The sequence below is a fragment of the Malaclemys terrapin genome, chromosome 14, assembly GCF_027887155.1.
Source record: "Malaclemys terrapin pileata isolate rMalTer1 chromosome 14, rMalTer1.hap1, whole genome shotgun sequence".
Lineage (NCBI taxonomy): Eukaryota > Metazoa > Chordata > Testudines > Emydidae > Malaclemys > Malaclemys terrapin.
In genome coordinates, this window is record NC_071518.1 from 8,439,278 (window position 1) to 8,451,379 (window position 12,102).

A 12,102-nucleotide genomic window follows, 5' to 3' on the forward strand; every position below is an offset into this window, starting at 1 on the left:
GTCAGAAATGTTGCATAAATCCCTTGTCTCTAAGTGGGAGAGACAGGTCCCAGTCCTGCAATCTGACCAGCTGGGTGGACCCTTGCCTCCATGTAAAGTCCCATGGAGGTCAGTGGTGCTCTAGGCAGGCAGAAGGGCCTGCCTGGATCAGCTCGCAGGATCTGGGCCTTGGTCTCTATTGCTTTCTCCTCCGCTGAGCACTCAAAAGGCAGAGCAGAGCGTACAATGCATTCCCATGTTGTAGTGCATTGTATACACTTTTTATTTTGTGTATTGTGTAAAATGATTCAAGAGGCAAAGCAAAGATGCTCCGGTTATTGCTGAGTCCTGCTGTCCACGAAGATAACCGCCACGTTGTTTTCGTTATCTATAGGCTCACTGGTGGCTCTGGAGCGAATACAAAAGCTGCAATTCACTGTAAAGGCTCTGCTGAGGTTGTAAAAAAAATTTTCCGGGAGGGAGGGGGGAGGCAAATCAAGAGGTTTGCGAACAGCCCCAGGACCCAGAGTCAGATTTCTGCCTTGTGCCTGGATCAGCGACGTCTGTTCTGACATTCATTTGAAAGGAATTAGAAAACTGGGCGTGGTGTGGGACAGAGAGGTAGGACTTTCCTTCCTGTCTCTTATAGCCCCCTCCCTTCTTCCCATCCTCCCGGGGTGGGGAAAAAGGAGCTCTGATGCTAGAACAGAAATCTGACTAAAGCCTGATGCTTGTGGACTTCTGTGTTCCAACTCTATTGGGAACCCTTATCACCCCTGCCCCCACCTTGCTGTGATTAGCAGCTCCTGGGGGGAGAATGGGTCACAATGCATGCTGGGGGTAGCAAAGCTTCTCTAAGTGGGAGCCTCTGATGGAGGGGTTACTGGATGCCACTGCCCCAGAGTCACTCATCTATCCCTTGCAGAAAAGTTGTCACTGCAGGGTCAGGAGTAAGTGATGTCTGGAGGAAGGGAGCGGGGGGTAAATGAACCTTAATGAGGTTCGGCGTAAAGCATAGACAACAGCCTAAGGTGCTTTTCTAACCTGGTTTGTCCGTTCCTGAGTTCATACACTTATTGGTACTGTATTGGGAATAAGCTGATGTCAGTGACTCTGTTTGGTTTGAGATGCAGCAGCATGTCCTGCAAGCAAAGATTGGCACTGATCATGCTGCATGAAGGCTGCAGTTTGAAAGCAAAGGTGGCAGCAATCCAGCCTTCTCTGCTAATTTTGGAGACTTTACATTGTATGGATAGTTGAGCTGGCAAGAAATACGTGGCTAACCTTCGGCATGGGGCAGGGGAAATCTCTACATGTCAGTAAGAATGATATGTATATACTGTACCTGGCAACATTGAATTAAATGTGAAAGGGTTAACAGACTCACTGCAGACTAACACCCTCTTAGTCTCTTGTAGCACATACCGAATTGCTCTAGGCCACTCCGCACTGAAGCAGGGCTGCTATAACCAAGCAAGCTATAACCAAACCATGAGCTGTATTAAGCCAAGCAAAGATCACTTCTAGGCTATACCAAGTAGGACCATCCTGTGTGCTCTCTACAGTCAGGATAGGATGGTGAATTCCAGAGGGGAGAGCCCTTAGCTGGGAAAGTCCTGCTGTCCCGTCTAATCCCAGGAACCAACAACTCTTCGTTGGCATGAGGGAATATAGGGCAGGAGGTGGTGTCCGCTATATCTAAGATACTTGTATGGCCCCATTATTGTAGTATGTGAGCATCTCACCATCTCTTAATGTATTTATTTTCTCCTCCCCTCACCCTTGTGGGGAAGGTGGTGTTCCTATTTTACAAATGGGGAACTCTGGCCCTTAATCCCTCTGTGCCTTATTTTTAAAGGTATTTAGGTGCTTGACTCAACTTTGCCCTAACTGGCATGAACAAGGTCACACAGGACAGCTTTGGTAGCAGGAAGTTGAACTCAGGTCTCCAGATTCTCAGGGAAGCACCCAAATCACTGAACCACAGTTCCTCTCTATCACCTGTGTGCCAGGCCATTCAGGCCTTAAAGAGGTTCCCTAGCAACTAGACTTGCACCTGGAAGTGAACAGGAAGCCAGCGCAAAGAACCGTGCACACCCCTGACAGTGTCTGCAGACAGAAAGGTACAAAGTAAAGCCTTAATTATGGCGGTGACCCAGATTACACTTCTAAGGTAAAAAAGCCAACACAGGAGGCATCTCAGCCATATAATAGGATAGGGATAGCTAAGGCCTTGGCTACACTGGTGCTGTACAGCACTGCAACTTGCTGCGCTCAGGGGTGTGAAAACACCCCCCGAGTGCAGCGCTGTAAAGTGCCCGTGTAATCAGAGCCTGCAGCGCTGCACGCTACTCCCCTCGGAGAGGTGGAGTACATACAGCTCTGCGAGAGCTCTCTCACAGCGCTGGTGGCGCGACTACACTCGAATTCCCGAGTGTAGCCAAGGCCTAAGAAGCACAGAATAAACTGAGGGTGTAAACCTGCCTCACCAAGTTATGTCATACCCTGATAACTTAGGGGAACTCATTCTGACCCTGCATGCTGTGTCTTGTGCATCTGCTCAAACCCTGTCCAATTACAACAAAACATTTCCCTTGTATCTTTTGAACAGATATTTAATGGAGAAACATTGTGTGTTCCTCCAACTGCTGCAGATGGATTCTCACTTATTTTTCTGCTTAGCTTGGTGTAGCTTTTTAGAGCAGGTCCAAAAGGAAATACAATTACTCTTTGTTTTATCACGTCCCTTTTCCACCCTGTTTTTGTTGAAATTTGGGCAAAAAACTGTCAGTTGAAACTGAGAACATTTTGACCAGCTCCACTGATTGTGTTGCATTATGTTTTGGGTTTTACGCCACTCTGGTTAATCTTTATTTTCTTCTCTCACCTTCCCTACCCTTCTACTATCCCCTAAAACGCTAATATTGAGGTAGGCGTGGCAATGTAAGACCCTCTCCCTCCCTGTTCTCATACTTCAACTCTGATATGGAGGGACCAGTACTCCATTCTGTTAAATTCTTTCCAGTCATTGGCAACTGACAAAGAACTGAAATAACTCGTGGTATTCTACATCCTTTAACACTAATTCTGTCCCAGCTGTGCTGCGGCTTATAGATAATGCCACAGCAGCAGCATAACTGCACCTAATGTAGAATACACATCATTTGGCTCAGGGTTCCTGATGATGATGATGCATAAAGCAGGAAAGAATCCAACATGAATTTCAGAATCCAGGCTGAACTTGCAGAACTGGCTGTTGAGGAAAAGTCTCATCAGGGGACTGGACTAGATGACCCAGCAAGGTCCCTTCCAGTCCTACATTTTTATGATTCTGTGCTTCATTTGCACATTTTGCACGGAGGCATAGTGGTGTGTGTTTTTTTTTGTTTTTTGTTTTTAAAAGGCATTTATGGGCCAGCTACAACTCTCATTAAAGACTATGTAAAGACTTACCTTTTTTTAACGTAACCCTGGCACTGACAAGCTTTTGTGTTGGAGAGGGGGAAGGTTTACTAACCCAGTGGGAAACAGACTGAAACTGCTAAGCTCACAAGGGGGTTGTGTGGTAATACAGTGCAGTGAACAGCAACTTGATAGGACTCTGTTTGCTTGGGATTAACAAAAGCTGAGCCCCTCTACAGAGCTTCACGCAGAATAATTGCAAGTACAATGGCTCTTTGGGTTTCTGAGCTGGGTAAATCCTCATGGAACTTGAATGTCTTAAAATAGTCCCTTCCCCCTTCTGTATTCCAGACTCCTGAGCATAGCTGGATTAAGTTCTCCTGGGTTTCTCCCTTGTCAACATAAAACACCTAATTTTAAATAGTCACAATCTGTCAGTTACTTTCTGGGAAGGTAGCGCTGGCCTATCCTGTACCAGAAAGGAACTGATGATGGGGCTAAGGGGAACTGGTTTGATCTGGGAGCCTGAAGTGCTGCCAAACAATTGTAATTTTCCAGAATTCCTTCTGACCACGATTTAAACTAAAGCAGAGCGGACCAGGCTTCACTTAGCTGCTATAAGCTTTTTTCTTTCAAGTATCTTTTAAATAGTGAGGTTCCCTGCAGTGTGAAACGGGATCAGTCGTGGCCTGCGTGCCTTCCTTTTCCATTGCATGAAAAAAGTGGCAAATCTTTTCCAAATTGACCCTTTTCTCTCCCTTCCTCCCCCCAGTACAAATTGAGGCTCTTGAGAAACAGCCAAAATGAAAGCTCTCCATGTAGTGTAGAATTTGATGTCAATATAAAACCCACTTCTTCCCTATACACAGACGGACAGTCTTGGCTGGTCTGTTCCAGAACAGTTTACACCCAAACAAGATGACTGCTTCCCTATGAAAGCCTTGCCTAGTTCTGCGAGGCTTCCTCTTCTGGGATTTTGGGCTTTCATTTACTAGGAATCCTGGCGCTGCTGACTTCTTGATGCGGTCCAGCTGGGAGATCAGGCTTTTTGTCAGCAGTGCCGTTGCTGTTAAGTATCCACGGCCCCACAGAGGACAAGGGAATGTAATCTTTTTGTTTAATTGTCTGATAGATGTTAGTGTCTGAAATGGGGAAAGGATAAATGAAATGCTTGCAGCTGTGGGAAGTGGTTAGGTTTAGGGAGCGAAGAGAAAATATGAAGCAAGAGGCAATTTGTGTGTGTGCGTGTGCGCACCCACCCCCTGCAGAAGCAGAAGTACATTTCACTAGTGATCTGAAAATGCTGAATCAGCACCAGTAGACTTGCTTTAGTATAGTAGCACTAGTATCCCAGAGGTGCTGGGGAACCTCTTTCACAGTCTGTTCTGAAAAACCTCTTTTGCACGAGACCCCCGGCAACGTATAGCTTTAGGGTTTCACAACTGACCTTCCTGTGAGCTGCATATACTTCTGCAGCTCTTCTGAATCTCTGTGCTGTGGCACCAACAGCCAGTGTCCCAAAGAATAGTTTATATTGCGTTAACCTTCGGTAGAGAGACTACAGAACATTTGGGAATTACCAGGCTGGATCAGAGCCGAGGTCCCTTTAGTCCAGTACCCTGTCTCCTTCAGTGACTGAAACTAGATGCTTCAGAGGCCAGTTCAAGACGTCAGTTCATCTATTAAATACTTCTATGGCCCCCACTGCTGTGGCAACCGAGCACCTCACCGTTTAATCGATTTATGCTCAACACCGGAGTGAGGTAGGGCAGTTCTGTTATCCCTATTGTACAGATGGGAGAACTGAGGCACAAAGGCTAAGTGTTTTGCCCAATGTCACACAGGATGTTGGTGGCAAGCAGGGAATTGACCCGGGTCTCTCAAGTCCAAGGCTAGTGCCCTAACCACTGGGACAGCCTTCCTCAGCCCAGCAGCCTGCTGGATCGAACGGCAGTAGTTCCTGCTCTTCTTAATTAATCTGCAGAATGTCTTTAACACGGCTTTTCTCTTGCATTGGCCAAGCCCAGCCTGGGACGAGAGTGGAATGATGACAGCAGTTGTTTAAAGTAGCTGTGGTGACACCGGGCCAGCGTAAGATCCCAATGTCTGACTGTAAAGCAATTAAAAAGTGGGGGAGGGAGGAGGGTTAACTGTCAGAGGCTGTGATTTTTTTATTATTCATATCCCAGCGATATGGAAATTAGCCTCCCACACAGATCATGAAATGATTTTTCTCATCAGGATGGCCTCTTGCTAATGGTCTCAGAAATACCAATTAAAAACTTCACTTTCAAATGCACGTTCACATTAATTCGTGATGACAAAATGCTTCTGATCCCTTCAGTTTTCAAACAACCGGGCTGAGCAAAATGGGCCGGTTGTTCTTGCCACAAAGGTTCTGGGGGAAGGATGATGAGGGTGGGGGACCCTGGCAGACAGTGGCAACAAAAATATCTGCAAGAGGTTTGTTCTGCAGGGAACCTAATTATGTTCTGTCTTTAGTCATACTGGCTTTCCTGCATTGATTGGCTACATCATTGGACAATCCTATTAATTTATAGATATGATTATGCAGTGTCCAAGATGCTATTAATGGCTTCAATGAAGAATCTTACCTGTACTGCACTTGGGATAAGAACTAGTCTTTTTTTCAAAGTCCCATATCTCTAAAAAGGCCTTTTTATCTCTATTACAGTAGCACTTAAAAGCACCAAGCAAGGACTCCATTATGCACAGGGCATACTAAGAGAAAGTCCAGGGGTGGGCAAACTACGGCCCGCAGGCCGTATCCAGCCCCTCAGACCTTTTCATCTGGCCCCCGAGGAGCGGGGTTGGGGGCTTGCCGCCCTCCAGCCGGGGAGCGGGGTCGGCGGCTTGCCCCGCTCTGGCGCTCCCATGTGTGCCGGACCTGCGTGAGAGCACGTGAGTTACTGTAGCTGCACAAACCAAACTCGCCTCACGCGCCATCCGAGCCTGGAACGTGTAAGCTCACATGCCTGCTACTTGTTGGCTTAGGTGACTCTGGTGTTTTAGTAGTGTTAATTTTCCATTGTTGAGGATAAAACAAAGAGGAGTTGGCCAGGGAGTGCCAGCTGCATTGTTCACATTAATCAAAGAGGGCATGGAAAGGGGGTAAGTTTGGTATAGTTATTGTAATAGGTTGTTTTGTATATATATTTGTAATAGTAAGTAAGATTTAATGTTTATTTCCACTAAAATGTATCTTTATTTAATAAAGTTTATTTGAATGTCTCTGAATTGTTAATTTCATGAGCATTCATAGCCCGCCATACAATTTCCATACCCAATTGTGGCCCTCAGGCCAAAAAGTTTGCCCACCCCTGAGATAGTCCTTACTCCAAAGAGCTTGCAGGCTAAATAGACAACGTGTAGGAGAAAGCGTTGCAACCTGCATCTACCTTAACCTTAGGTGTCCTGGGCCAAAGGAGGTTCCAGTGGAAACAGCCTCCCAGTGTTTACACAGCTGGACAGTTTCTGGTCCCCAAGTAATTAACGCCATTCCCCTTTTCTCTATCTCTTTTAGAACTTTGCCAAAGAATTTGTGATCAGCGACTACAAAGAGCTGGAGGAGGAGTACATCAAGAATGAGCTGAAGAAAGCCGGGGGTGCTAATTATGATGCCCAGAACGAGTGAATGCTCTAGCCACATGGTACCATCTGCCTGGATCAGGAAGGGAGGGGCAAAGCACAACCACCCAACTAAATTCTGATGAGGCGAACGAGAGAAGACACGGCTTATTTGTGTGCACCTAAGAAGTCCCTTCCCTTCTCCCAAAATGGACTTTTATTTTCCATTCCATTTCCCTCTTCCATATGAGTTGTTTTTATTTTTTACAAAAGTTGCACAAGTAACTCAGTCCCCAAGCAGATGCTGATGCTTTCTATAACATGTTGGTTTACCTTTCTGTTTGGCCCTGCATAGTCCTAGTCAACCTTGCTGTTCTTACAGGCCTGCCATTATAATTTTTTTTTTTTTTTTTTTGGTATGTGTTCGCATTTGAATGGGGTTCAAAGTGGGCTCCGGTTACCACCTGGAGAAAAATCTCTAGAAATTGTGCACATACGGCATTTTTTTAAAGTTCCTGATGGTATTCTTGGGACTACATCATTTTCCTTCTTCGATGTTCAGATCTACTTGAGTTGACGCCACTTAAACTTTGATTAAATTACCTGAGCTTAGATGTCCAGTGGCGATAATGATGCTTAGCAGTTTAAAAAAAACAAATCTCGTTTTCAACTCTTAATCAATGGGAAGAAGTAAATTTGCCTTAAACATTGCTTGATGGTTGCTGTGCTGCACCTCCACCTTCCCCCTTCTTTAAAATTTGATCCAACGTGATTTGAATATTTTGAAGTTATCATGGCAACAGTAAACTGGGGGCGGGGGGGGGAGTAAAAGGTCTGGACATTTGTTCACTATTTTGTATACAGCGGTCTCGGGGGTTATTTTAAACAACTACAAAAATAACAGCTGCTGGATCCAAGCAGCCTTTTTTATTTTCCCCCCCCCCCCTCCGCAAAGGTCATTTAAAAACAACATCTTGAGTCATCTGGGGGGCCCTAAGGCAGCTCCGTGATGCTCTAGCTTCATAACCCAAGAGATGGAGCAGAGCAGACCTGTCCATTCAGAATAGAATGTTCAACAGCAGTAGGTCAATGCTTAACATTCAGGGATTAATAAAACAACATTGGCACAGTTTTAGTTACCAAACAAAGATCTTTTCTGTATATTTTTTTTTCTCCCCCTCTTCCCCCCCACCCCCAATCTATGAGGAGTGTCCCCAGAATTAAGTTTAGGGAAAACTGTGTATTGGGGGTTGTGAATTGGCGCTAATAAAAACAAGTAAAGAAATGTTTTTTCAAAATAATGTTGTCTATGACTGTTTAGTTCTTTTAATACAACCTATCTGGGTTTGGTGGCTCTCTTAATTCCGGGTGTTCGTAGTGGGTGAAGGGAGGTGGGGTACAGAGCATGCAGCCTCGGTGCTCATTAGTAGAGCTTAGCACTGGTTTAAATTCATTTACGTATATTTAGTGTATACCGACCCTGTGTGCACTTCCCCTTCTGGTAAGTCAGAGCTGACCATAGTCAGCTGACACACTTTGTTCAGGAGCTCTGTGTCTGAATTTCCAGCACCGCCGACCACCAGCTGGGAATTGTAATTAGGTCGTAGCATGTTTCACTCTCACGCAGCAGATGCAGGGAGGTCAGAAGCAGACTTCTGAGCAAGGAGTGCCTTTTCGGAGCAAGCCGCCCAATTTCCCTTAATGACTTGGCCCGTGTGTTACAATGCTGGGCTAACTGTAGTAAAAACTTACCTAAAAGGTAAATCAAATGGACATTTGTTGACAAGTTAAGATACAACAAAGGGGGAACAGAACGGAGTCTTGACTTCTAGCTCATCAATTCAAATGCAGCCCAGGTCAGGAAGCCTTTAAACGCTGTTAGGGCCTGTGTGAAATGACTGAGTCAGGTTACAGTCTAGGACCAAGACTGTATCAGAAATTTCACCACATCCAGCTTTGAAGCCTTGTTAGTCGTTACACGGTGACCAAGGGCTGTGCTGGCATAGCGAACAAACTGCCCCTTCCCTGGTAGAGCTGCTCCCGTTTGGTCTGCTTTAAGGCAAGGCAGCAAGACAGTATGGAGGAGCTAGCATTACTGCTGCCTGCGCAGTACCTGCTCCACGGCTAGAAGAATTAAAGGCCACGTTCTGGCCACTGACATCAGCTCTGGCAGTGCTGCAACCAGACTGGGGTCGGCTGCCCCCAGGCTACTTCCACTCTCCCCTCGTAGGGTACCTGGGCCATACTAGTGTCCTCGGTGCTCTCCACCAGCATCGGTTCCTCCGGGTAGGTAGCAAAGGGTATGCTCGGCTCCTCCTCCGGATAGCTGGAAAAGGGCAGGCTTGGCTCCTCCTCGGGGTAGCAAGAATGGGGCAGGCTTGGCCAGTCCTCCTCAGGGTACCGGGTGAGGGGTAGGCTCGGCTGGCCTGGTGAGTCAGCAGGCGGCCTGCGGCTGTCTCCCAAGTGGGAGCTCGGCCACAGACGTCTGCTCTCTCCGCCGGCTTGTGCTCCACTGAGCTCTGCAGGTGGGCTTTTATACTTCCGGGTCAGTGCCGGGGCTGGCACATGGAGCATGGAGGATGTATTGTTTTTTTCAGAATGATTCACTGAACAAGTTATGCAAATATATTTTTGGTCTGTAGGTTTTGATTGGAAGCACATGGTTAGAGCCTCCGCTCCACCAGCGCAGTGATTTGCACACCGGTGGGGACAAGTAGCTTTACAATACTTTTCCAGCCCCATGATCACAGGGGCTGCTGGGGACCAAATTGGCTGATGTAGGGTTACCATTCGTCCGGATTTACCCGGACATGTCCTCCTTTTCGCGCTAAAAATAGCGTCCGGGGGGAATTTGTAAAGCACTCACAATGTCCGGGATTTCCCCCTCCCCCGGCAGAGCGAGCGGCTGGGAGGGCTGCAGAAAAATCCCGGGCTGGACTCCTGAGCAGCTGTAGAGGAGCCGGAGCCGCCCTGCATTCTGAGTTGGCCTCTCCTGCAACCCGGTCCGGCAACATTGTGCAGGGCCAGGGACCGGGTTTTGTTGTGCAGGGCCAGGGACCGGGTTTTGTTGTGCTGGGGAGCTCAGCCACGTGTCCGGATCGGCTCGCACAGAGCCCAACACCCTGTTCTGAGCAGCAGGGTAAGGGGGACCGGGGGCAGGAAGGTTCTGGAGGGGGCAGTCAAGGAACGGGGGGGGGCTTTTGGGGGGGGGGTGGAGAAAGTTTTGGGCAGTCAGGGTACAGGTAGGGGGTAGGGTCCTGGGGGGCAGTTGGGGGGGGTCTTAGGAGGGGGCAGTTAGGGGACAAGGAACAGGGAGGCTTAGGGGTGGGGTTCTGGAGGGCAGTTAGGAGCAGGGGTCCCAGGAAGGGGCAGTCAGGGGACAAGGAGCAGGGGGGTGGGGAGCTGGGAGTTCTGGGGGGGGGCTGTCGGGGGGCAGGGGTGGGGAGAGGGATCGGAGCAGTCAGGGGACAGGGAGCAGAGAGGTTTAGATGGGTTGGGAGTTCTGGGGGGGGCTGTCAAGGGGGCAGGAGTGGGGAGAGGGATCGGAGCAGTCAGGGGACAGGGAGCAGAGAGGTTTAGATGGGTTGGGAGTTCTGGGGGGGAGCTGTCAGGGGGCAGGAGTGGGGAGAGGGATCGGAGCAGTCAGGGGACAGGGAGCAGAGAGGTTTAGATGGGTTGGGAGTTCTGGGGGGGGCTGTCAGGGGGTGGGGAGTGGTTGGATGGGGCGTGGGAGTCCCAGGGGTCTGTCTGGGGGTGGGGGTGTGGATAAGGGTTGGGGCAGTCAGGGGACAAGAGGCAGGGAGGCTTAGATAGGGAGTGGAGTCCTGGGGGGCAGTTAGGGGCAGGGGTCCCAGGAGGGGGCAGTCAGGGGACAAGGAACGGGGGTTCTGGGGGGGCGGGAAGTGGGAGGGGCAGGGGCGGGGCTAGGGCGGGGCTCCTCCCGTCCTCTTTTTTGCTTGCTGAAATATGGTAACCCTAGCTGATGGTATTAGGGGAGATTCGGCCCTTAGCAGGGCTGTGGGGTATCCCAGCACCTCGCTACACCCTCCCAGCCCCTTTTCAATGTAAACTTAATTTAAACTAGAAATTAAAACCTGTACATTTTTTATAGCAACCCCTTTTTCTAAGTTATAGCGATTGCCGAGTTTATTGATAGGAAGCCGAATGCTCCTCCCTTTACTTGTATGATGACTTCCAGCAAAGTCGCTGCAAACACCATTGTTCATAAAAATAACCGATGTTATCTCCTCTGCAGACTAAAACCTCTTTCTGGGGTGTTTGCTGTGCCCTGTCTGGAAGAGTGTTCAGCCGGTGTTCTGTGTGCGAATTCTATTAAACACGTTTTCTGGCTTGATCAGTATAATAGTCAGCCGTAGTTCTTAGAGAACACTTTTCAGCAGGAGATCGCAAAGGGCACAGTATGGGCCTTTCTCACTTTGAATAGGACCACACACAGTCCCACTAAGTCAATGGGGCAACTTGAAAAGTCAAACACCACTTGGTGTGACTTAGGGCATTCCAATCTGGCCCTGTGTGTTAGCCTTCTAACATAGGCGTCCTTCACCTAGTGAGAGCTGTGACTGATTAATACCCCAGCCTGGGGTATATTTTAATGGATGCAGTGGCAGTGTTCAGAGGGTGTGCTTTTTACAAATGCAAGAATTCTATTTTCCCCCCACAACACCACTTTGCATCTGTAGTCCCAGTCTTTCTCCCCTCCCCCCCACCTCCTACCCGCTTTCATTATGCTTTAAAGTACTATCTCTGCACAAAAGCGTCTGCTGCCTTGTTGTGGTGGCACTTAAGTCTTTAAAGCACCTTCATTACCACAGCATCGCTCATGCTGCACAGACTTTGTGGGGGTGGAGCTCTCCGGGGAGGATCCCCTCACCCCTCTGTCGAAGCCCAGGAGCGAATTAGCTGGAGTGACACATTGTTGGGGGCTGCGTTTGGCACCGAACAGATTGAAACTGCTCCATGTTACTTTTACGTTTGTGGTTCCTAAAATCCTCAAAATTACCAATGCAACAGATGTAAAAGCAGCAGGGAAACAGCAACGGGGCTCATCACACCTGGTCGCCAAAGTGCTGGACTAACATCCATTTTTGTAAGAGAGCCCATCTGACTGCTGTA

General features: G+C 48.3%; 1 protein-coding gene across 1 annotated transcript in view; it reads left to right on the forward strand.

The window, feature by feature from the left end:
- COTL1 (coactosin like F-actin binding protein 1) overlaps window positions 1-8,270 on the forward strand; it is a 32,815-nt gene extending 24,545 nt beyond the window's left edge. The window contains exon 4 of the mRNA XM_054049203.1: window positions 6,926-8,270. Within this exon, the coding sequence (XP_053905178.1) occupies window positions 6,926-7,036 (111 nt within the window). The 3' untranslated portion in view covers window positions 7,037-8,270. The remainder of the gene's footprint in view (window positions 1-6,925) is intronic.
- Window positions 8,271-12,102: the final 3,832 nt, after the last annotated feature.